This window comes from Buteo buteo, chromosome 12 (genome assembly GCF_964188355.1).
Source record: "Buteo buteo chromosome 12, bButBut1.hap1.1, whole genome shotgun sequence".
In the NCBI taxonomy this organism is placed as follows: domain Eukaryota; kingdom Metazoa; phylum Chordata; class Aves; order Accipitriformes; family Accipitridae; genus Buteo; species Buteo buteo.
In genome coordinates, this window is record NC_134182.1 from 36,983,508 (window position 1) to 37,009,377 (window position 25,870).

Sequence of the window (25,870 nt, forward strand, 5' to 3'; positions counted from 1 at the left end):
ACCTTGATGCAAAGCCTACAGAAGTGATTTTTTTTTTTTTTTTGGGGGGGGGGGGGGTAGGGGGTGGGAATTTAAAAGAAAAATCATCAAATAGCCATAAAGACCTTCCAAATTCCTCACTTTTTACATTTTTTTTGAACTACAGCCATTAACTACAGATGTTAAACACTATTAGTAGTAATTCTTAACATAAAGCATGCTATTTGTCCAAGCTATTTGATGAGACCTTTCTACTTTTGTTAACACGTAGATATATTAGATCAGTTTAGAACAGCTTTCTCCATCAGAAAACAAAACTACAACAGATCAATGTTTCCGACAACAATACCCGAGCCCTTGGGCAACCATCAAAAAACCCCCCACCTGTTCTAAAAAGTGTCTTTCTCATAAAAGTAAATACAATTCACATTCCTAACCCACATATCATGTTCAGAAAAACACAGCGCTTCTCTTCCTCTCATATACAGTTATCAAAGCGTACATTAAAGATGAAACCTCATTTTGTCATCAACAATAATTATAATGCCTAGTTCATGTATGGCATCTTAAACCAACAAATCCTAAATGCTTTCAGAAGGATTTATATTTATTCTATCCAACACACTAGTCTGCAGTGCCTTGGCATTCCTTGCTCTCACCCAAAACATCCATATACAGTTATTTTATACAATCAATCACTTAATTCCAGTAAGCACTTTCGGGGGGGGGGGGGGGGAAGTGAAAGTGTATAAATGCAAATCATTTCTTATCTACAAGCTTCTGAACAACTCTATGTACTTGCTGCCAAATCATTAATTCAAACTTATTCCTTTTTGAAAAGTTGGGTACTATAATCACCCAAGACTTAAATCAAGATCAAGATATCAACTTATCTCCTACTGCAAAAGGTCTGAAGTCTTTTTGCTTTCTATCCTTGACCAAAAAAAAGAGAAGAAAAAAAAAAATGGAAAAAGCAAGCCAAATATTAAAAGCATCCAAAAACTTGCTAATATGTGGAACAAAGGCAAGGAGAAAGTGGAATGTATGGGGAGACAGATTTTAAAGAGAAGGGTTAACACACTGTTTCATTTTGAATTTCACTGTTATCTACAAACAAAAACATGATTCACCCCACATTTCCCCCAAACCTTCTGTATCTGCTTTAGACTTGAAACAGTGAGTAGCTGCCTCATCATTTGAAGTAGATACAGTAAAGCTTAATCAAGTTTAAATTAATACCAGCATTACAGAGCTATTTAGCAGAGGTCTGTCTGTACCTAGCATCACTCCTGACACCACTAGAGTTTAACTAGTATTAACTCAAGCTTTACAAAACAGACGTTTGGGTTTGTTCATTCATAAGCTTCTCAAGCCACAGAGCTTCTCTCAGCTACTTTCTGAATAAAAAATAAAATCTTCAAAATGAAAATAATGCAAACTATTAACAGATTTCTCAGAATAGCAACAAGTGTTAAAATAGGTAAATACCTAACAATGTTAAAATTACCACCTTGCTCTCAAGCATGAGTCCACAAGTGACTTCAGTGAGAGCACAAATGAAGATACGAAACCCTCACTCCCAAGAAGTCTTCAATCTTCTTCACATGGGATACAGACAGAGGAATATCCAACTTTGAGCACGTAACAGAAAGTTCCTGTCATCCCTGTTTTTTTGCTGGGACAAAGTAGCACTGAATGACTTAGTTAACTGTTCATATCATATAAGTTAGGAAAAAGTAATGGAACTCTACACTATACCCTACCCAAGGCTCTTGCTTTTCCCTGTCTTACTGGTGATATACTTTAAGAAATAATTTGCGCCTAGCTCTCAAAGAGACAAGTAGACAAGAGGATCGCTAATCCCTTAGGACTAGTCTACACCATGAAATACTAACAGGAATCCAAGCCGATTTGTTTCATGAAGCACTTCTCTGAAAAAAACCCACACATTTAAACTACTGTCAAAATCCTACTCTATACATTCAAAACCCAGTCACATTTCACACTCTCCATTAAAGCGATGGGGACCCCATGGACTTAGAGCAATTGTGTCTCACTGAAGAATTAGACCTTTCAAACTAACACTGAGGTACATCAGTAGGTCATATGAGAATACCTTTCGCTGTCACTGCCTACGCTATACTATCACAACTCTAGTCAATTTACAAGAGATTTCACTCTTCTCTTCTGAGTATACAAATCTCCCCGAAACCCTACTAGTAAGGAAGTGATTAGCTCCTTTAGAAAACCCTGCCCTCTCTGTAAGGGAGACTTAAAATTAAACCAGATTGTTTACACTGAAGAAATGCCTGGAGAATCACTATAATGCATCAAGTCTCGATATTCTAAACATGATACATACAACCAGAAGGTCCTGGGTGACAGTTTGCAGTATGGGCACGTGCTAGCTGCAAAGTTAACCCAGCAGGCCAACAACCATATCTGAACAGTTTAAAATGATGCAGTTCAACCCAGCTCAGGCACACCCAACGAAAAGTCGCATCCAGGTTACTGCATCTTCACAGATGCCACGCTCCCTGCAGCCCCTACAATAGGCAAGACGTGCCTTATGGTCAAGCTGAGCCTGGAAAAGCAGGGAAAACAACAGAGGATTGTCAGGTCTCAAGCAGTCTAGTAAAAGGGCTTTCATTTAAGCTAATAAATAGTACACATGTAAATCACACCATCATCTGGGTTGAAAATATTGCCAAATTTGGGTCAGCTTACGGTAAGGGTGAAAAAAATGTGAACATTTGTATTTAATTATCTGGAAGGAAAATATATGTTATATATAAAACTGTTACCTACTGCCATGGTTTGTTGTAAACACACCTGCACTCTTATCAAACACTTTTAGAACTAGTAGACTAAAAAGCTCAGACGTTCAAGGAGATAGGCGTGCACTTAATTTTTATTATCAGTAGTTCAACTGAAATAAATGTCATCGTTGATAGTGGTTAAGTATGCTCCTGTGCAGGTTCAGAGGCTGAACTGCAGAAGCTTGGAGCTAATGCAAGTAAAATTATTATTTATTTTCATAATAACTATAATGAAGCTGGTAGCTTTTGTGCAAAGTCTAGTTAATTATGATAAACATGTAAAGCTGACCTAAAAAATGGTAAGATTTGTTAAACTACCTACTAACAAAACTACAGAAGCACAATCTGCCATAAAGATGAAGAAAACAAGTTGGAGTTAAGAGTGCATTGGGAATGGACAAATGCATTAATCAGACAAAAAATAAGCCACCGACAGTTAGCAGTCAACCTGCAATTCCAGAAAGACCGTGCTATGTTCTCAAACACAATCACAAAGGCTCCTTCATGCTAGCATCAGGCCACTTTTTTGAACAAGCGACTGTCAGCCAGCAGTGATATTGTTAGAACGTAACCAATACAAGCAAGGAGCTCTAATTGTGATAAATACTGCAAGACATAGGAAATGATCACAGAAAACCCTCATCGTGGCGTTCAAGAAACAGTTTTTGCAACAAGCAGAACTGAAAATACCCAAAGCAGTTCTTTTCAAGCTATCACAGACTTAAAAATCTTAGACTTGCTTTCAAGACTTTTTCGTGGCTGCGCTAGCAGCACCTGGGTGCAGGCAAAGGAGCAATATCCAAGACCAAGCCAACTCGATTTCTCAGAGGCTTGTGTTAATAAACAACCAGGGCCAGGCCAAGAGCAAGTGTGAATTTCCTCCTTTTCCCCGGGAACAGGCGCACGATCGGCCTCCACCCTCTGAGCAGGGAGCACCGTCACACACCAACAGGGCTGGAACCTGCCTCCCCAGCCCTCCCCCCCCGCCGCTTTCAAACCCGCCGCACAGCACTGACCAGCCAAAGGGAACATGACAAGGGGCAGCGGCAGGGTGTGGTTCGCTCATTACTTTTTTTTTTTTTTTTTAAAAAAAGGAGTAAAACCCAACCCCTCTCAGCCATCAGAAACACCCATTTCATTAGGAAGAAATTACCCGCTGTGTTTTTCCGGTACAACATGTGAACTCGGGACTGCCAACCTGCTCTTGATATTTACCGGAGGCTGAGGGCTGGCAGCCTGCGGACACGGCGAGCCCGGCGTTCCCTCCGTCGCGGCGGGGGGGAAGGCTGACCCCGCAGAGCCCAGCAGCGGCCGGCAGAGCCGCCGAAGCGGAGCGGGTTGCTTTGCAAGAGGCGCCTGCTGCACAAAGCTGAGTATTTAAAGACACAAGCAAGCAGCAACACAAAAAGAAAGAAGCCCACCACCAGGCTCCTCAGTCCAGCCCTTCCACCAGCCGCCTTTTGGCTCCGTTTAAGTCACAGACAGACAAAAAAAGGCCCACAGAGATAACCCGTTTCGGGGCCGGGGGGGGGGGGGTAGCCTCTGCACCGCCGCCCCTGCCCGCCCCCTTTCGCCACCTCCATCTCCCAGAGGGTTTCCTGCCCGGGAGCCGTCCGGCCCGCAGCCTCGGGCCGGCATGTGCCTGAGGGAGGCGGGGAGGAAGGCTCTGGCCCTGCACTCTCTTTCTCTCCCCCGGTCGCTGCAACCTGCCCGGCAAGGAGCCCGACGCTCGCTCCCCGGCCCTCCCCGCCGAGAAACGGAGCCTCCTCCCCGGCCAGAGCGGGCCGCGCCTCACCGGAGCTCGGGGGGGAGGCCTGTGCCCGAGCCTCCCCCCGCACTCCCCGCCGGCCGGGGGTGTGTGTGTGTGTGTGTGGTGGGGGGCGGCAGCGCAGGGGGCCAGGCTGACCGCGGAGGCGGGCGCGGCCTGGCCCCGGGCTCGGTGTCTCACCTCCCGGGCGGGCCGGGCCGCGGCGGGCCGGCCGGAGGAAGAGGGGACGGGGACGGGGGGGGTGGTTGCCGCGACGGGGGTCGCTCACCTCGGTGGGGTCGCTGATCTCGAACAGGTCCAGCCGGTTCGCGTTCCAGTGGTTGATGATGTCGGCGAGTTTGCGCCGCTCCTCCTCCCGGCTGCCACCGCCGCCCGACATCCTCGCCGAGCCCGCCGCCGGGGGAGCCGAGCCGGGGCCGGGCCCTCTCTCCGCCGAGCCCCGGCGAGGGGGGGGGGGGGGCGGAGGCGGGGACGGAGCGGAGGGGGTCCCTCAGTCCCGGCCGCGGAGGGGAGGGGCCGGCGCTCCCCCTCGGCCGCTGCCGGCACGGGCGCCGCGGAAACGCCCCGGGATCGCGCCGCCGGTAGCGATCGGCCCCGGAGGACAACGGGGGGAAGGAGAGAAAAGAGAACCGGGGGAGGGGCGAGGAGGACGACGAAGGATACCCCGGGTCGGCGGCACCGGCCGCCGCGTCTCCCGGCTCGGCACCGTCTGTCCCCGCTCAGCCTAGCCCTGAGCCGAGCGGAGCCGCCGCTACCGCCTGTTCTCCGCCCCGGTATCGCCCTCCCCTCGCCCGCTCGCTCGCTCCCTCACACACCGTCCCGTGCGCGCCCCCGCCCGGCCGCCCAGCCCGCCCTCCCTCTACTCCTCCTCCTCCTCCACCCCACCCCTCCCGCGGCGGGCGCGCGGGCGCGCTCCCGCCGGCCCGTTCCCCTCCCGGCGGCGGCCGCGCGCGCCTCAAGAGGGCGCCCCCTACCGCCGCTCTCCCCCCCCCCCCCCGGCGCGGGGAGGGGGCCGGGGCGCGGCCAGGTGCGGCGGGTGCTCCCGCGCGGGGGAGGGGCGGCGGCGGCCGTTGGCGGGAAGGGGAGGAGGACGGAGGGGGGGGGGTGCCGGTAGGAGGCCCCTCAACCGGCAGCGGGAGCCGGAGCCCCGGCTGTGGCGGCGGGCCCCGCGGTCGGGCTCTGGCAGCAACAAAGGGCCTTGGGGCGGCTCGGCGGCGGGAACAAAGACCCTGCGGGGCGGAGGCTGGCGCGGCCCCGCCGTGGCCTTCTCCGCGTCAGGGCCGGCGGGTAGGCCGCCTCCCCCCCCCCCGGTTCGCAGTTCGTCCTCCCCAACCCCTCGGTGGCCGCGGGCGGAGGTCAGGGCGCACGGCCGAGGCGGGGGGGGACCGGGTCAAGGCCGCCCGCTCGCCCTGCGGCCTGCCGCCCGCCGCCGAGCCTGCCTGCGCCTCAGCCGTTGCCGGTGAGGCGAGGAGAGCCGGGCTCCGCTGCTTCGCCGGGTGCTGCTGCGCTTAGTAACGGTCATGGCGCGTTTTCGGAGCGCCGCGTGCGAGGAATTGTCGAAAAAGGCTCTATCGGCAGAAATCTCCGCAGCTCGGGACGAAGTTAAAGCGTCAGCTGTGCTTTAATGGGCTTTAGGTATATAATTTACGTGTGGTTTCTCACAGAACGTGCCCGCTGTCTGTAAGAGGCATCACCCATTGTATAGGCTCGGGAATCCAGTACAGCTCTGGGGGTTTGGCTTTGGTTTCTAACCCGCTGGAGTAAGTAATAATGCATCTGATCGTTCAGCGGCCGAATCTGTTTTGCATCGGGCATCCTCTGAAACCTAGCCCTTGAACAATCACACTCGAACTCAGTTGTCCTAGTGTGTATCTTTTCTGGTTTCTTCAGGTGGTTAAAAAGGGGGAAATACTGTTTCTTTTTAGTGTACCTGGCAAAGTATTTCAAGTTCTTCTTTGCTGAGGGAGTTTGGATGAGTGGGTTTTGCTGATGAAGTTTTGATTGGCTGGGTTATTTGAAGCAGGAGATTCCTCAGAGGCCTTGTCTACATTAAGCAATTAAATTATTGTTTTTATCCAGCAGTATAGCTCCTCTGTAAGTACCAGCAGTTCTGGTTTTACGGGTGAAGGTCAGTTATACTTTTGCCCTACATCTGTAACTGTGCCACATTAAAGCTTCACAGTTCCAAGGACAGAAGAGATCCTATTTCTTGGGTCCCAAACTCTGGGAGGTGTTGAAAGCCCTTCTGAGAGCCCCTGGAGAACTAGGAGGAGGGGGACACAAAACCTCAAGTTCTTGTAATATCATCATCCTAAAACTATACTGTATTCCTTTTAGAAGTAAAGTGTAGAGAGGGGAAGGAAAAAAACAAACATAACTCTTCTTACATAAAAGGGAAAAAAAATTATGCTGGATTTTTTTTCCATATCCAGAGTGTGCTACGAGATAACTTTGGATGTTCTGGCAGTGCCTACAAAGATCAAGAAACCATGTAAAATCTGTGACGCAATAGTCCACAACCAAGGCAGATAGCTGCGTGCTCTGTCACAGATGACATTTGCAGAGTGGTGTGCTGATTTGGATGCTTGGCTCTGGATGTTGGTGGAATGGGATTGTTCAAGACACAAGATGAGAAACAGCAGCTGTATTACTTCAGGATTAGGAAGGAGACTAGTGGGCAGAGGGTGTGCATAGATCACCATTTTGCTATTACAAGCTACATAGAGAAAATTGTTTTTCCTGGGGAAAAGAGGCAGTTGCTCTGGGAAAACTGGCTACTGAAAGTAGTTGATTTAGCATTGCTGGCATGCCTGGGTTTTCATGCCGAGGAGCACCAGGAATAAAATTATCACTGTGCTGGACCCACGTGGTGTATATAATCAGCTGTGAATTTATTTATTTCTATTTTAACTGCAGCTAGTCAGCATTTCTAAACCGTAGCTAGACTCCAGCCTGGATACAAACAAATCCCTCAAACTGAGCAGAATTGGAGCAGGCTAATAATGTTTAGATGTCATTTCGCAGAAATCCCAAGTCACTACCATGTATTTCTGTAGTGACAGGAGCAATGGAAATGCTGCTGATGGTCAGATACCAGCAGCGACCACGCTGCTGATTAGCTCTGTGCTGAGCTGGACAGTGCTGAAGCAGTATTGAAAGAAACCAGGCCCGCTTGTACCTGCAGAACAAGCTGTTGCCGTCAACAGTCAAATGGCAGCAGCTTTAGTAGAGCGTCAGGGTTTAAGAAAAATCATAATGTAGACAAGAATTTAGCTGTCTGAGTGAACCAGCAGGACAGCATGTGTATGGAGATTGTGCTGTGGGAGATAAAGCATAAGCCCTGATCTCCTTGGAAAAACTAGTGCGCAGAGAGCTAAAGCATGAAATTATAGTGTACCAGCTAGTTTACAGTGGAAAGTGTGTGCTGCTGCACTTTCAATCCCTGTTTTTTTCATAGGGCTGTTGCAAGGGGAAGTAAAACAGCTGCTGTAAAGGCTAGCAAGTGACATGATTCCTGTCAACAGTTGTAAAAAAAATTCAGAGATATTTGTGAATGGAAAGCATTATACACATAAAATACATTATAAACAGGATTGTGTGTTTGAGCTATCATCAAGGCATCTTCCATTTAAGGTATTGCATAAAGTTACTTGAAACCATTAAATTAAATTTTCCTCTGTATTCGTTCTGAGTTTTTTATCATTTACATAGTGAGAAGACAGAATCCTATTAGAGGAGTTTCCAATTCAGCCCAGCATTCCTGTAGGTAGTCCCACTGAAGCCAGTGGCAGGGTTAGATTTAACTCTATAAATGTTCACATACTTGATAAGAAATAATAGGGTGAGAGAAGCAAAAGAACGGGGAGCAAAAACTGCTTTACTTGCAAGTGATAATGAACGATGTTTTTTACTTCTTTCCTCACTGAACAGCATTCTTTTCTTTTTTGAGGTGCTTAAGATAACTAAGCTACCGTAAGCCATTATTGTGATTGATTGTTCAGCACTCAAAGTATAATATGCATTTTACAGAACAAATAAGATAAATGCTTGCAAGCTAAATTTTGTCACAGGTGAGAGCAACAACTAGAAGAGAGATCCATAAGGAAGAAACAGAGATGCACAAGGAGGCCTTTGCAATCCTCTCCGTTCCCCAAGACATCAGAAGTGCGGTGCCCATGTGGTTACCTGCCGCAAGGGGGTCGTGTCTGTGCAGCTTCTCTCATTAATCATATTGGCGTACATCTGTCCCTGGGGGATCTGATGGTTATAAGCAACAACAACGTACAGGATCCCTTTATTTCTGGTCCTTGGCTAGTGCAGTTTAAGCAAATGGTTCTCTTGCACAGGGAAGGTTTGAGTGAAGGTAGGGTCGTGCTCTGCTGGTCTTCTGGCTGCTCGCCAGCTGCCCATATGGTTGCCAGAATGCAGCATTAATTTTCTAAGGCAGCATGCATCTGATGTATAGTGCCACGCTGTATAAATCAGCACGCTATTGGAAGCTATAAATTCATAGATAAGACTGAAATTATTAAAGTAACCCTGCTCATGGCTTCCCAAGTGTGCATGTGTTTCTAGAGCAGAAGCATCAGAGCTGTAATTTTGCATAACGCAATGCAAAAGCTTATGTTAGAGCCACATTAACGTTGCAAACCTGGGTCATCAAACTGCAGTCCTTAAATAGATGACACACCCACTGAGGTAAATAAATTAGCCAGAATAAGGATTGCAGCTTTGGACACTACAATCACACATGAGTCAAGGATGGAGAAGAAGTTTTTCACTGCACCATTATCTCACCCACATGAACTGCACACACTGTGTACATCAAAGTATCAATTTCAGAGTCTAATTGGTAAACAAAGATAGTGCATATAGGCTATGTGGGCAAATTCATGCTGCATGAAAAACATTTACTGTATGTTTAGATCCTGCTTCTCTTACTGTATGACCGTAGGAGCTTGTATTTAATAACCTTGACCTCTTTAAAATACAAGTAAGGGGGAGGGGGAAGTAGAGGGGAAAACAGGGCAAGTGTGGCAAGTTATATAATTGGTTTTCGGAAATCTTTAGGTTTTCAGTTCAATTATCCTCGCTCTATTTTTAGGGAAAGGGAAGCACAAAACTGTATAAATGGCAGCTATCTTACAAAGGTATCTTTCTTCTGGTTTATGTATGGATGAATTACAAAAACTGTCAAGAAAATTCCCTTAAAGAAGATGCTTAATTTTTATTATGTATAGAAGATCTTTCAAAGTAATTTATTAGTAAATGCTTCTTGGGTCAAGACCCCTCGAATTGTATTTGTACTAATAAAATAGACAGTGTAAGGGTCTTTCTCCAGCCTGACGGCCAGCTGACCTGGCCTGGCCACCTCCATGGTTTTAAACTGTTTTAGTTCTAAACTGGGCTGGCTGCATGCAGATTGCCTGCTGAAGTGGTCGCTGGCACGTGCTGACTCCTAGTCTGTGCCCAGGAGTTGCCTGTGAGCTCTCCAGTTCCTAGCCAGGCCATGCTAACGATTTAACTTACAGATGGTCGGGCACAAAGGAGTGGATCTGGATGCTGAAATGGCCCGGTGGAGCATTTGGCAGTGGAGAAAGAGCCTGGAAGCTCTTCTTGCACAGCTGGCTTCAAGGCAGGGTCCTCTGCCCAGATGGGGTGCTCGGGCATACTTCTGTTTGTAGGTTCAGAGCACACGCAGCCTCTGTCCTATCTTTGCTGAAGTGTGCTCTTTGATCCACATTCAACAAGGTGGATGGAAGTTTGACTGTCTTGCAGCATGTGAGCATTCATGTTGACTTCAGCAAGATGTATGTTTGTCTTCAGGTGAACTGCTCCTGGAAATCAGAAACACATGGGAAGGGGGTCAGGTCCCAGTTAAAGGTTTGCAGTCGATGTCAGCCTAATACTGGAATCCTGCTGGATTCATCCTCAAATGAATACTGGGTGCTTTTCTGGAAATCCCTTTTTATCCAGGGAGTGCTGTTCTCAACATAGAGGTATTGAGCAGAAATTTACTGGCTGGTATACACGTTAGATTATCAGGTGATCTCTCCTGGCCTTATCCCATATAATTTTAAATGCAGTCAGTTAAAACAAAGTTCAGAGCTGCTGCAGGTACCACAAAAGCTTTTTGATAGTTTTTATTTTTAATTGCAGATCTCTACTTTAAAGTATTTTCTCCCAAACTGCTGTGTTGTGAAAGAAGGTGAGAAATTGGCTGACCGTAAGAAGGGAAAGGAAGAAACGGAGTCTATGTAAAATTGTCAAGTGGGCAGTATAAATAAACTGACATCCCCTGTCTCTAGAAATTTAGCTAATCTCTCTCTGGTACACAGCACTATTTGTAAAAATGGTAAAGATGCTTAGATAGAAGTTAGGCATTTCTTTTAAGTTGAGGGTAGCTCTTCAATCAGTGGTCCAAACTAGGCTGTTAGTTACAACAATGCGTAATCATTTCAAGGCTCTTTGAGCAAGATGTAGTGGGTGTTTGGTCTTGTAATTAACCTGCTGCCATTGGCCACACATTCTTTCTACCCTGTAATTACTTGACTAAAAAAATAACGCCATTCAAAGCATACATTGTATAGAAAATTAAAAGAGCAGACATTTTAATCTGTTTTCACTCTCACACGATGACTATAGCTCATACATACAGTTCACATAGGAGCAGAAGTCATTTGGCCACATCTGAGCAGTTTTTGTTATAAAAGTTTGATGCCATTGGCTTTTTGTTTTTATTTCACTTTTTTAGAACGAATCCAAAAGTACTGAAAGGTCAGTCACTTAAAAATACCTTACCACTGAGCTAAGAATGTAATGGATATTCAATTATTTGCTCCAACAATCACTGTTCTTTTAAAGCATATAACATGCATAAGTCCTGTGTGTGGAGAGCTTTAGCCTCAAAACCAAATACTTAAGGAAGCTTGTAAGTGAAAACATTGATGTAAACCTGTGAAACGAAAGTGCCTGCTCAGTGAAAAAAGCCAGTCCTTCCCTCGGCAAGTTTTCCTTAGGAATGCTCCTGTGTTCTTGAGGTCGTTGTCCAGAACAAGTATGAAATAGAAGTGGGGTTTGTATGTATGAATGAAAAGCAACAGAAAGCATCAGGGAACTTCTCTGTAGAAACCTGCAGTGGGATTTATTTTATCTAACCTGAATTGTCTGAAAGTTAGACCAAGAGGGTGAGTGTCGACTCACTCTATAGGTAGTGGAGAGAAGCAGCCATTTCCAGAAAGCAGTTGACACCTGTTTTGTGGCGGGATTAAACCCCAGCTTTTAGATGGCTACGGAGAAGTGAGGTGAGCCACTCCTTGAGAGTAATGCTGCCATCCCACAGCTTCTTCAAAGCTTCAGTCTTTTGATTGTGGCATAGGCTTCACTTCCAAGCCCACCATTGCTTTAGCCAATGATGCCATTTCTGTATCAGGCATGATACAGCTGTATTGGTCATCTCATTTATACAAAGACGAGGAGTTCTTCCACCTCTGTTAAACTGAATGCATCAAACTCAAAGAAGGACCTGTTTTTCAGTTGATGGATGTCACAGCTCGGTCCTGCCCAACTGGGTAAAGAAGGGAATAGCTGGGGGGGGGCATATTAGGGAGTATATTTACATTGCAGAACATGAAACAGATACTTGGGCTCCATTTAAAAACGCACCCTTTTCAGCTGGCTGAACTTGCGCACGTGAAATTCTCTCCTGCCTCACCTCCTAGACAGCTAGCTGGGATGTGTGTGCTCAACACCACATCTGCCAGCGTAGGAATACTCAATAATTACACTTTGAAATAACTGAGCCCTGACTCTGCTCTGTGAGACCAACCTTTAATACCATGTTGTGCGTTTTTTTCCTCAAACACCCTCACCTTTCATCCCATGCCACTCCTTGGTTGTGGGAAGAGACCCAGCCAAAATCACAAAGTACTTCCTTCAGATGCTTCTAAATTCACTACAGTCGTGAAGCTTGTGAACTACTAGCCTGTGGACAAGGCACGTGGAGTGCTGTGACCTCTGCTTGTTACACTAACCGCAAGCCTCACATTTTTACCGTGTTTTCTGCATCTTTCCCCTTTCTGTCTGGTCACGATATTCCTTTCCTGCTTACTGTGTTTCAATACGTGCCAGGGTTTGCATATTAATTTGAGGCAGGGACCATCTTCTTGTGCCCGTGTGCAGCAGTTAGCACAGCTCAAAACAGTAGGGGCAAGATGCATCACCATGTGATAAATATTAAAGCTTGCTGGAAAGCAAGCGAGACTACCAGACCCTGGTACAATAATCATCAGCATTTTGTATCCTTGGCTCCTTCTCCCATGAGTGCAATTTTGTACCACAACAGGGAATGAAAGAACCAGACCATCTCCTGGCAGTACGGGCAGGCTGACGCACTGACAGCTAGAGCTTGTTGTTAATGACCCTGTCATGCAGAGCATACAGCCTCACAGGTAATTTAAGAAATGTGTAAGAGTGTCCTTGCTTAATGTTACCCAGCAAGGCACTGTGGGATCTGTTTAAGCAAATCCTAAAGACAGCGTACTCTCTACCTTGTAAGCACCTTCAGGGTCAACACCTCCCAGACAAACTTTCCCGTATGCAGTTTTTCTAAGTGCAAGATTTGTCCTTACATTGTTTTCACATTGTAAAAGTGCGTTTAGATGTTATCAAACAAAAACCTCAGACCATAAACACTTTGGGAGTAGATCTGACATAAACAAAGTACAGTTTCCAAGGCATATATCCCAAGGAAGGTTACCCAGATCCAGCACTGCAGGCCAATCAAATGAGAAACCAAGAATTAGAAGGTTGTTGCAGACAAAGATTATGGAGGAGTACACCTCTATGGGTGAAGGATCTCCTGAATCACATTACTTCTACATTTCAAAATGGGAAGATCACTGCTCTCACTCTTTCTGACTAAAGTTAGAAACACACGCACAGAAATAGGCGCCTAGATTAATGACCTGTTTTCTAAAATGCTGTAAATTCCCAGCCATCAAAGGCACCTCTGAATCTTCCACTTACAAATTTAGACCACGAGGCACGAAAAAGGCGTCCTTTGCCTCCCAACAGCAGCTATCCCAATATGGGAATTCAACAGAAAGGCTCCGCAAAAAAAACTTCACCCGATGTGATGACGACAGATGCATGTAAACCGCTTCATGGGACAAATGGCCGGAGTCTGGAGGTGCTGCAAGGCTGTGGTTTTTTTCCTTGCCAGGGGCTCTGCCTGCTCAGCCCTGGTCCTGGAGCGTGGTGGGGATCAGCCACCCCAGGCCCACCTGCAGTGGGCACTCGCTGCAGCGTTATCTGCGTGGGGCTCCACGGGCCCCTTCGGGTACCGCTGGCGAGGACGTCGAGGGAGCTTGGCAAAAACCTCGGCAGGCTGGGTCAGGGGCCAGCCTGGTGAGCCGCTCTGCCATCGGGGTGTATTGCTAGCAGGATTTTAAAGCTAGGGCAGGGTAGTGATGCCAAGACACGGGCACTTCAGCTTGAGTAGGGTGTCTGGAAATCCCCAGCCTACGCTGGACTTCTTTCCAGTTACCGACCCTGATCTGACCATCAGAATTACCGTCATGGGAGAAGGCAGCGTGGTGAGATTACAGCTCCTTCTTGCTGTAACTTTGGATTGACAGTGGGCTAAGAAAACATCATCCGCTAAGGAGATGTAATGCAAAATACCCTGCTGCAGGCGTGAGCCGTGACACAAGTGCCCCCGTGCAGAGGGAGCAATGGGAAGACTCGCTTATATTCCAGTAGATCATGAGGCAGAATGAGCAGCAGATCTGTTCTGGCTTGTTTAATACAAACTGTAGAACTTAATTTGGCTGGTCTTTGGATTAATTCACTGACTTACATTTGGGGAAGTCCAATCTTTCATAAAGACTTGAACTGAAGATGGCAAGAGACAGGATAAAGAACCTCACAGGGTTTGTTCCAGCCGTTAATCATCCTCCCTGCTAAAAGGTGTGTCGTATCCAATGTGTCCAGATTTGGCTCCCAGGCACTAGCTCTTGTCACACTTCTCTGTTTTTTTTCAATAGCCCTTTTGGTACTTCATATTTTCCCCCTTTTAAGACACTCCTATCTTACCTGCTGTTTTATAAAGATACCACTTTATCTTCTTCTTTTTAACTAGCTAAACAGATAACCCTGTCTCTCACTGTAACACACTTCCTAGCTTGGAAGTAAGCTCTAAGGCGGTTCACTGCACTTGCAAGCATATCTTGACTTTTCTGAAAGGGGGATGCTAGCATCCAGCAACACAATTCATCTTTCTGGCTGCAGGAGCTGGAGCACTCACCAACTCCTTCAGGGCTGCCTGGCACAAAGGTTAGCTCTGCATAAATCAGGCCTTACTTCTCATATCAAGTTCTTCCTGAGTCTTTGGGCTGTATTGTATTGTTTAACTTGAGAGTACAGAGCATTACCAGATTAATAAAAAAAAGTACATATTAAGACAACATTGCTTCATGTGCACAGTGGCGTTCTTTCCAGCCATACATCTTTTTAACAAATACAAAATATTTTAAGGAGGAACCTTTAAAATTCTATCTGCAGTAATACAACTGATTTCATTCCTTAAAACCGGGCTTTTTGATGTCTGGCAGTGCAAAGGAGCTTCTAAACACTTACAAATCTCTCTAAATAGAAATAAGTATATGTAGTCAATGCTTCATTTTTTTCCCCATGTCATACTTTTAGGCCAAGAAGTGATGTGTTAAGTTACATCAGGGATGGTCTGGAGCTCAGTCCGAATGATCTGATGATGGGTTGCATGTAGAGAAAATGCTAAGACATCCTTAAGGAAAGCAGTGGTGGTTCTTGTCAGTGAATCACAGATTGCTTTCAATGGCTCTAAAGACTGTGTATATTGACATATATATATGATAACTCCTCTTTTGTTAAGGATTATAGACTGTTCTATTGCTTGTTAAATGCGGTAGGAGCGTTACTGCAGGTCAGAGAGGACTGTCATTGGTAAAAATTCCTGCCATCCATAGCTTTGCTCAATGGCTAATTTTGGGGTTTCTGTCTCAGAACAAGCTACAGCACATACACTTCAAGAAGGAGAAAAAATATGCAGGGATATGAAATGCGCTTTCAGAAATATTTACAGGATCTTCCAAAGTCCTAGTTACTTGTATTTGTCCGTGGAAAGCAGATATACTAGTGTTGCAGCCCTCAGCCTTTCAGCAAGGGTAAGAAATTGAAACAGATTTAAAGAAAATAATAGTTTAATACTGTCATATGCAAATAAAGTCTTGAGCTCAAAGGGCTCCATTAGACTGAGCAGAGAAAAATAAAAGTCTTCAGAAATTATTATGCCTTTTAAATATAATTATTTTCCTTAAGGAACATCTTAAAGAGACTGCAACTGCCCGGCCTTGCTGTGGTATCTATACAGCAGCCTGTTGGATTAACTGTACAGGAGATTTAAAAGGGTTATTCCAGGTTTCACACCAGTGCTGGAAAAATAAAATTACACCAGACCCAAACTGAATTAAGTAGTTAAGAACCCAGCCTAACACGTGAAAATGACCTTCTTGCTACCAATTTAATGTTTTTCAAGCAAAGACATGATCCTTAGCTACTGGTGTAAATGGATTTGCTATTGACTGTAACAAAAACAAAACAGAGGCTCATTTGTGGTTCAGGACTGCTTGCAGAGGGATTTGGCACACTTAATGCACAGTGATAAAACAAAAGCAACATTGAACCTGTAATAAATATACAGGGAAGGGACAAGAGTAGAATAAAATAAAAGGTTGTGCATTTTAGAAGAAAGTCCCCCTTCCCCCACTGCCTTTTCCATTTTTTCTGTTCTGTTTCCCTCCTTCCTTCTTCCTTTCCTTTCCTTTCCTTTCCTTTCCTTTCCTTTCCTTTCCTTTCCTTTCCTTTCCTTTCCTTTCCTTTCCTTTCCTTTCCTTTCCTTTCCTTTCCTTTCCTTTCCTTTCCTTTCCTTTCCTTTCCTTTCCTTTCCTTTCCTTTCCTTTCCTTTCCTTTCCTTTCCTTTCCTTTCCTTTCCTTTCCTTTCCTTTCCTTTCCTTTCCTTTCCTTTCCTTTCCTTTCCTTTCCTTTCCTTTCCTTTCCTTTCCTTTCCTTTCCTTTCCTTTCCTTTCCCCATTCTAGAAGGCAGTTATATTTTTGCTGAGTGCCTCTTTACTAAGAATATAACTCAGCTCATGCTAAGTTATGCATATGCTTACATATCTTTCCTGACTACAGATATTTAGGTGAAGTCAGGCCTTAATTAGGATTTTCAAGGATTTCTCCAGCTGATAACTAGATGCTCATGGAGGCTGTCTTTACCACAGGAAAGCCGCGCTCGCTGCGGCTTCTGTGCCGCTAGAAATCCCATGGAGGGCACTTCAGGGCAGGATCCTCACCTCGCTGTTCTGAATCATCTCCTGGAAATGCTTCTCTTCCTTAATTTTGGAGCAACGAGAGGAAATCCTTTCCGTACCGCGCGCCTCGTGCCCCATCCGCAGAAGCTCCCACGCCAGCCCCAGAGAGCGGGGCTGCGGTTTCCATTTTGGCCACCGTTCCACGCGATGCCTGTCTCTGCCCTCCACGGGGCCAGAAGGCAGGAGCGGGCAGAGGAACCCGGTGCAGGGCAGGGGAGCAGTTGAGGTGCCTCAGGCTCGCTGCCGCCGCGGCCCCGGGAGCTGAGGGACACCCGCTCCCCCAGACTAATGTCAGCAGCAGCAAACAGCCCTTCGGTGGCCCTTCCTGAGGAGAGGGTGCTGTGTAAGAGTTGAGGTTGACAAGTCCGTCGCATTTATCATACTGTGTTTTCTTTTAGGACAAGCATGGCACACACGTACGTGAGCCATGAGAAAGGGGAGAAGACATGGCCATGGGCACCAGAGACTTGCGTCGTGCTGTGGCGGATCCTCTGTCACTTGGTATTTTCATGGCTGTGCCCCAGTCTACCCTGCTTTGGCACCCACCTTGTTTCTGCCCTTAAGTCCCTAATGACGCCGTGTTCCTGAACAAATGCCCACGCTGCTCCTTAGGCAGGGCAGAAGGAAATTCACCTACCGCAGAAGGAGATCCTGTCTGACAAAATTTGAATATCCAAGTCAGGCAGACAAGTTCCTTTGTGGGAATACTCCTCTCCTCTGACATGCCCAACCGGTGAGTTTGCCTATGTTTTTGAAACTGCCATACCTCAAAGAGTGGGGTATAAACCTGCCACATGAGAAGGTTCAGGATCCACTGACTACTGAGTCTTTCTGGAGCTGGGGAAGGAGTCAGATCATGATCTCAGTCTGACTTTCTCTTTGACAGAGCTTTTCAAAATCATGAGCAAGCCTAATAGCTGCTTATGAAAATTACGGTATGAAAATTAATCATAACATGCATCACCTCTTTTCATCCAGCTATCAAAACTGGGAGTGAACTTAGAAGCTCCCATTTTACAGAGGAGGAAGCAGATGCCGAGTGAATCGATGAAGCAGAAAGAGGAGGCAGGCTCCTGACTCCTCCTCCCTACCCGCTCACCCACTGTGCCTCCCAGGTCATGCTGCTCTTGGCTGTCCTTTGTGAGAGGTGTTGGTAAAGGCAGCTATTCTTAGCTGTCCCTGGGCAGAGCCCATGGACACCACCCCAGGCTGAATGCCTGTCGAGTGCCCTAGATACGTCCAGGGACCTGGGCAAGTGCTGGTCCAAATGCCAGCCGTGCCTTAGGGACTGTGGAGGGGGCGGAGGAGAGGTGCAAGTGCATTTTCCGTACGCGGCATCAGCAGCAGCCTCAGCGTGCCACATGCCTCTCTGTCGTCAGATTCTCCCAAAAAGGGCTGTAAACGAGGACCTCCCCACTCACAATCTGTTCTTGAGGCGTACTACTCACAGGTGAAGAGTTTTGTTACAGAGGGAGGTCAACGAGAGCGTGTTTGAATCTCAGCAGCAGAGGCTCTGCTTGCACCCTTCTTGGATCAACCGTTCGAAGGCAGGACTCCACCACTCGGTTGTGACTTACTCAGGAGAAGTTGCGTTACAATCAAAGAAAAAAAGCTTCGATGCAAGCACCAAGCAGAGATGAGAAGCTGGAAGTTCAGGCTATGCCTGAGGGATGAGTGCTGAAAGATGTCTGGAAGAGGAGCTAGTGGCAAAGCCCACAACGCCGACATGTCAGCAAGCATAGATTGCAGACTCAGAGAGAGTTTTAAGGGTTATTCAGGTTATGCACTCATGTGTGTCAGCAGTGCTGGCAATTTGCCTTCTACATAGTGGCAGTGGGTATCAGCTTAAATCCACTTTATAGCTCCCTAAAAAAAGAATGCATTTTCTTAAAGAGCTTTAGAGAAAAACAATGCAAACTCAATACAAATTGACCTGTCCTTTAGACAGGAAGAAATCAGCAGGTTATTTTGTTACTAAGTTCAATAAAAATAACTACTTTACCAATACATAATAGTACCCTGACTCTAGCTATCAAATAAGCAAAACCTCAGTCATATGGATGAGAACTGGAAGAAGTCAGGAGCAGCAGAGAGGCAATTTTAACAGTTCTGTGTTTGATTCCCATGGAGAATTTCATATGTCAGTCACATCTCCTGAACAAAAAATTTTGGCAGTCCCATGTAAAGTGGTATATATACAGATATACTGGCTTGCTTTCACCCAAGCTTGTTTTGATACAAGGAGATAAATACATTAGTTGTTTTATGAGGTTTTTTAATTCAGATTTTTGGCTGGCACAAGTCAGTGCATCTTCAGTGATTCAGGTCTGAATTACATTCACATCAAAGTCAAGGCAATGCACTGCAGCGGAGCTAAAGTGATTTACACTTGCTGAAAATCCGGTGAATTTTTTAAAGCCTCTTTTGTTGTGATATAAATACAGTGCAAAGTCAGTGTGAAATCATGGATACATAAGAATTTTGATATTTGGCTGTAACACATATGTGTGTGGCTATGTAACTAAAAACGTATGAATACACGTTCTACTCCCCAGTGTTGGTCAAGGGATTAATGTAAGGGAATACAACTGAGTGACCCAAAGTCCACTCATGCCTTACCAGTGCTACTTCTGGTGCCACTGCATCTGTAGGTAAAGGTGTGTCCTTGCACAATACTCATGTTCCTTCTGTATTGTTACAGGAATTGTAGCTCAGCCAGGCGTGGAAGCTCACATGGATATGACCACCAGCTCCAGCAGTTGTCCATCAGCCCAGGCTTCCCTGTGTTGTGACCGTGCCAACAGCCCTTGTCAGAGCCTCCTGGGGTACCAGAGCCCTGGAGTATCAAATACCCCATCCCCAAGCCTTCTGGGGTGCAGGAGAATGGGCAGGGTGACTGGAGCCACAAAAAATGAGAGGAAGAAGAAATGTAAATGTAAAGAATAAAGAATTAAAAGCGAGAGACAGTAGGACAAGAGTTAGTGCAGGCAAGAGATGCAAGACAAAGCATGTAGACCAAAGAGGCATGGGCAGACATAGAGATGGCAGTAAAACTGTGTCAGGGCAGAGACCAAAGAAATAAGAATAGTTTCCAAGCAATTGTAGGGGAAGGTTCCCACCCCAATTCAGGTATCACAGCTTTGAAACTGTCTCTGAGTTGTAGCTCTCGATGGTGCCTCTCCGGTAATCTACAGCCTGCAGAGTTGGTCTTTCTTGGCATTGGCAGTTTGTGAGCAGGTTTTTCTGTTTGCTCTTCTCTTCTTATTGTAGATAAATGATGAAAACTGCTCTGTGGAGAGTCAGTCACAGGAATAGCTTCCCTGTAAGAGTACCTGTGGCACAGTAGTACTGCCAGCAGCATGAATTAGCTCTGTTTTTTCAGGACATACAAGGAATTAGTTGGCATTTATGCTTCTATTCCCTTCTAAGAGTCGTCACAGGTGTAATGTTTTATGTCTTGTTAATCACCTTCACCAGCACAATGTTTATTTTCTTCTGTTTGTTCTAACTTCGGACAAAAGGTGGCTTACTATGGCATGCAAAGGCAGTGTCCTAGAAAAGCATGATGTAAACATCTCTGTGGATTCCTGTAAATGATACTTTCTACTGCCGGTGGTATTGGGAGGTGGTAACATTCCTGTGAATGCAGCTCCCAGTGGAAATAACACAGTGGAAGAAACTTCTACAGCATTTGCTGTATATTTCAACCATTCTCTGCTATCAACAACAGAGAGCTGTGAAACCCAGATTTCCTGCATGGGAAGAGCAGTTTAAGGAATGCAAATCTGATATATACGGTTTAGTTCTTTACATGAATTTCACTCCTGAATGGCTTTCAACTAGCTCTTCCCTTGCAAGATGAAATTTCCAGTTGACAAACAGCTTGACTTGGAGCCCATTTGTGTGCTAGGAAAATACCGTATATCAGCTGTTTCTGAGAAAAAACCCACCATAGTGAAACTTATCTTTTAGAATAACCATGCAAAATATCGCTGATAGGCAAATGCGTGGTGATTAATGTTTATCATGGTTCTCTTTTAAACAGTGACTTCTATTTTTATGCTGAACTTTCTCTAAATTGGTGACACAATGTTATCTCAAGACCTTTCAGCCAGATAAGACCATGCCAGTTTCCTCAGAAATGGTCTTCTGTCTATGGATTTTGTATATATTTGAGGTAGGGAGGCACTGTGGGAAGCAAAACACAGACTGTATTTAAATTACTTTTTAAAGTAGAATTCTTAAAACATGTTGTTAGTTAGGGAGTTGACCTGAAAGTTTTTAATAACTTGCATAACTTCGAGGTAGGCCTCATACCAGATTTGTCCAAAGACTTTGGACAGATGTTCTGGAAGGCAAAAAGAACCACCCCCCGAAAAGATAAGGAAAATTAATGTTCTAAAATCTCTATGACCATCCACCTTGGGCAGAGAAAAGTCGCAGCACTAAAAAGTACCCCCTACCAACATGTGACTCGTCATCTTGAACGGAGCAAAAGTCTGTTCAAATGATGTGATGTCCTGCAGATCACCATCTGGCTTATTGGCTGCAATCCTAGGTTTTACTTTGTACAAATCCTGAACCCTGAAAGAGCTGATATGTTTTCAGACTCCAGCTATCTTCAGAAATTTATTATTCTTCTTTCTCCTCTATTCTTCTATGCTGCAAAATGCTGTGGTCTTTTTATGTTCCTTAATCTTATGCGTGAAAGCAGGCATATCGAATGCATGCATATGAGCACATGTAGAGTCAATCTAGAGAAGGCTTTACTGTTCAAATATTATTTTATAAAATTGTTTTTAGAATGTGTTCCATGTTTAAAAGTCTGAAAAGAATCAATTATGTACAATTCTTGGTAAATAAAGTTTTCAAACTTCTTATCAAATTGATAAACATCTCTGAGAGTAGAGGCAGGGAAAGGTAACAACTAGATTGTCAAGGTTGCCAATATGATTTTTCAGAAGCACCAGAGCAGGCTGTCTGTTTAAGTACTCAACCATTCAGCAACATAATTCTGAGAAGAAAGCTTTAATAATCATCCCTGAGACAATCAGATTGTCAGGCGGTAGTTTTATTTCAGCACAAAGAAGGTTAACATTTTCAATCACAACTTGACAGGTTTTGGTAAAATTCTTCAGCGGTACTTTCTAAACAAAGGGCACCCCTCTTCTTACATTCTTTTTAAAATGCATAAGGACTGATTATTTTTGAAGTAATTTGGCTAAATTCCTGGATAATATTGAGGCTCATCTGACTTTGGTATGACAGTTGTAATTAACTCTAAATTAATTGTATTACTCAGATCATAACAATAATTTTAGCATTTTTTTAAGCGTTTGTATTAGTGAATAGGGCAGATACCAAGTTTCATTTCTTGCAACACTCACCACTGGCAGAGCGGTGGCAAGAAACTCTTCCAGTGAATTGTGAGGTGAACATAAACAAAAGGCCTCGATGAACCTTAACCTGAAGAAAGAGCCTGCAGGTAAGTCTGCAGCTGCTGGCTTAAATGAGAAAGACCCTGTATGGAGAGGGAGCCTTGCTGCAGAGCATCTGTCCCCTAAAGTGAATGAGCGTGGGCAGCTTCCCTTTGCTTGTTCAGGCAGGGCCACGTGTGAGCACAAGCACGTGTGTGGTTGGTGGCCTCAGCTCCTACAGCGTGGTGTAGTCCAGGACTAGGCATGAAGAGCTAGGTCCAACAGAGCTCAGGTGGGTAAAAGCAGGGGGTTGCATCTTTCCTTGCATATAAACCAAAGTTTAGGGGCTTGGTTGCCTAGAGAGAGCATGGAAAAGGATCAGAGACTCAGAATTAGGGCGCAAACAGACGGCACGCTGAACGAGGTGGTGCCCAACGCCAGTGTCCTGCTGCCAGGAGAAACACTGGATGCAGCTGCCTTTGCACATTCTTTCAAAAACATCACTGTGCCTGCTTCTTGTGTCTAAATGTTGATGGAGAGTGTGCATCTCCTATGTGTATAATAAGTTGGTGATTAAGGAAACTATGAAAAGACAGAAGTCTTCACACAGCCAGGGGCTTGCAAGCACAAAAATGATGCACTGCATTCTGCTTACAGAAAAATTGCTCAGTCCTTTTGCATTGGCATGCTGTTATGTCAAAAACTTGTAATTTGGGGTGTGAGTATATAAGTATTCATTTCATTTTATATCATTGTTGCTAATTTCTGGGCTCAAGATTAGGGGGATGCTTCTAGCCCGCTTTATGAATTCTGAATACCATCTGTATTCCAAAATATCTAAACAAGGACTGTTCATTAGATGCACTAAGAAAGTGTTAGTATTTGACAGAAATTGTTGCATGCGTTTCACTGAAGTGACAGGCAGAGCACACTCCTATTTTTTTGGTCCCCATATGTCGGCTGCTTTGAGCAGCAGGAGGGGGACTAGAAGGTTCCCAGAGGTTCCTTCCAGCCTCAAATATTCCGTCATTCTGGGACTCGGTGATTTTATGTGTAAAACCTTGGTTGAGAGAAATGTTGTTTTCCAGCTACGTTTTGGTTTAGCCTTAATCTGTTTGAACAACTGGATTTGCTTCTGAATTGACAGCAAAATGAAGACGCCGGTATAAAAAGAAACACAGACAGGATACTTTCACAAATTCTGAAGAGGGTGGAAGTGAGAGAAATCACAGTTGCATCACTTTCACCAAAAGGAGAAGTAAAAACCGCAGGGGAAACCATCAAAACCAGCTGTGTCACATCTTCCTGTATGTAATTGTTAGCTCTCTTATAGTGAGTAGCTGGCACAACATTTATTTTATCTGAGTACCTGTTGGAAGACAGCTGTCAAATACAAACCTCCACAAACCATCTTTTGTTTACGGTGGACGTGTCTTCTTCCCTGCTCGAAGCCTAAATTCTACCAGTTTGATTAAAAAAAGAAAAAAAAAGCAATGATCTTTTTCGATTAAAGGAAGATAAAAATGAAGCTAAAGGAAGGGTGATTTAAAGCATCTTTGTATTACACATGAGCTCGGCCATATGTCTTTTCTCTCTGGAGAATTTTGCATCTCCACCCCTAACGTTAAATAATAAGAACCATGAATCACGTTTTGATCAAGTTTAATTTGTCAGAACCAAGAGTCTGAAGCCGAAATTTCCGTCACCCTATCTTCCAAGATCAGTTTTAAAGGATGAGTTTTTGCTTCCCTTATTGCCCTTTGCCTTCTGCTCACAGGGGGGGACGATGGCCGAACTCATCAGCGACCCACCAGCACCCTCGGGGTCCGCTCGGCTGTGCCAGCGGGACCTGCCTGTCCCAAACGGCCCTTCGGGCACCCCACCATCCCAGTGGGTGCCAGGAGCCCCCACACGCCGGGGAGATGGGGGGCAAACGCAGGGAGGCCTCGCTCTCCCCCTGCGGCCTACAGGCCGCCTCAGCACCGGCCCCGGCGTCTCTCTCGGTTTTCCCTTCTGCACACCCATTCCGTCATTAAATGCCACTTCTCCGGCAAATGAACCGAAAGGAGCGCTGTTCTTTTGTGCTTTTTCTGGCGTGCGCTGGGCAGGAGGACCAGCTTCCATTTTTTAATCTAAAAAGGCGACCGGGGCAGCTGCGTGTTAGCCCGCGCAGTGCCCGCAGCCAGAGGAAGGCTCTCGGCTGTCTCCTTGGTCACCCGCAGGTATTTGAGGCCTGTGAATTTGTTCCCTCTCCTGGAACATCCTACCTTTGAGCTTTGGCAAGAGAAGTGACTCTTGACCTGGTCTACTTCCATCACGGGTCAAAAGGAGGAGTAAAGCGTGCGTGGGGTTGAGGTCGGGACACTCCACGTACCGTCTCCACCATCACCCAGGTCTGGGACCAAAGGCCTGACCTTGCCGGCTTTACATAAGGGCACGTGGACAGGGAAGGTGGCTAGATGTGCGTACCTCTGGTCAAAACACGGTCTTCTGGAAAGGCACCATCCCAGTCACAGGGATGGTACGAGTGAAGAAGCGCTGCGCTGCGAGGTGAATGCATCCAGGAGGAGGAACAGCTTAGATAGAAATCTGCCAGTCCTTTTAATGTGGCATCTATATAGCACTTCTTGTCGACACCTCTCAAAGAGCTTCCCTGCCTTTGATTCCAGATCCTTGTCTGCTCTTTTTTTTCACACCTTGCTATCAACCCTCCAGTAGAAGATGATCTGCACTATGATGGTTTCAAAACACAGACTATTTTTAAAGGTTCAGATTGGAGAGCAATAGAGCTCCTTCTAAGGCATACAGGAGCACAAGGCTTGGAGTTATTAAAATGAGCCTTTTTTTTCTGATTTTGGTCGATCATTCTGACTGTCCCTGGTAGCCTTCCTTTGAGGTCTGTAATGTCACTGGGCCTGGGCAGGAGCCAAACGGGAGCACTGAGGGCCAGTTGCCTGCGCCCTTTCCTCCTGCCTGTGAAATAACATCCACGCAACGCGTTGCTGCGGTGCCGGCCACCGCCTGGGAAGGGGACGCACTCTGGCTACCAAGCACGCCTGGGAAGGGGAAGGCAGGCACAGAGGCGCACAAACCTCCCCAGTGCTGCTCCGTGAAATGCATAAGGGTCTGGGTTGTATTTGAAGACACTGTCCCCAGCATCCCTCTCTTGAGCTTCAGCTCTCAATAGCTGCAGCCTGCGGTGCGGAGGTACCTCCTTCCACATGCTGATGAGCAGTGCTGAAGATGGATGTCCCTGTTTTCAGGCTGCATTCTGGCTGGGCTCGAGTCAAGTGCAGCAGGACGTACTGGAGGCTTACAGCTCTTGGCTGGTGCAGTGGGTGTCCACCAGCATGCTGCTGCCCACGGTCCCGCTGGCTGTCACCTGCTGAGGTGACACACGTGCACCACCACCACGCAGAAGACTGTTCGCACACGCCAGCAAAAGGGTCACTACGCAACAGACAAGACGTCTGCTCA

General features: G+C 46.0%; 1 protein-coding gene across 25 annotated transcripts in view; it reads right to left on the reverse strand.

Moving 5' to 3' along the window:
• Positions 1-5,359, reverse strand: part of AFDN (afadin, adherens junction formation factor) — a 133,266-nt gene extending 127,907 nt beyond the window's left edge. For 14 of the 25 annotated variants that reach the window (XR_012652539.1, XM_075043377.1, XM_075043369.1 and 11 more), the window contains exon 1: positions 4,835-5,359. Coding sequence is in view for 24 of the 25 variants with exons in the window: in XM_075043377.1 (XP_074899478.1) it covers positions 4,835-4,945 (111 nt within the window). In the remaining variant the exon portion in view is untranslated. The remainder of the gene's footprint in view (positions 1-4,834) is intronic. The other 11 variants (XM_075043384.1, XM_075043379.1, XM_075043375.1 and 8 more) reach the window with 3 other exon arrangements.
• Positions 5,360-25,870: the final 20,511 nt, after the last annotated feature.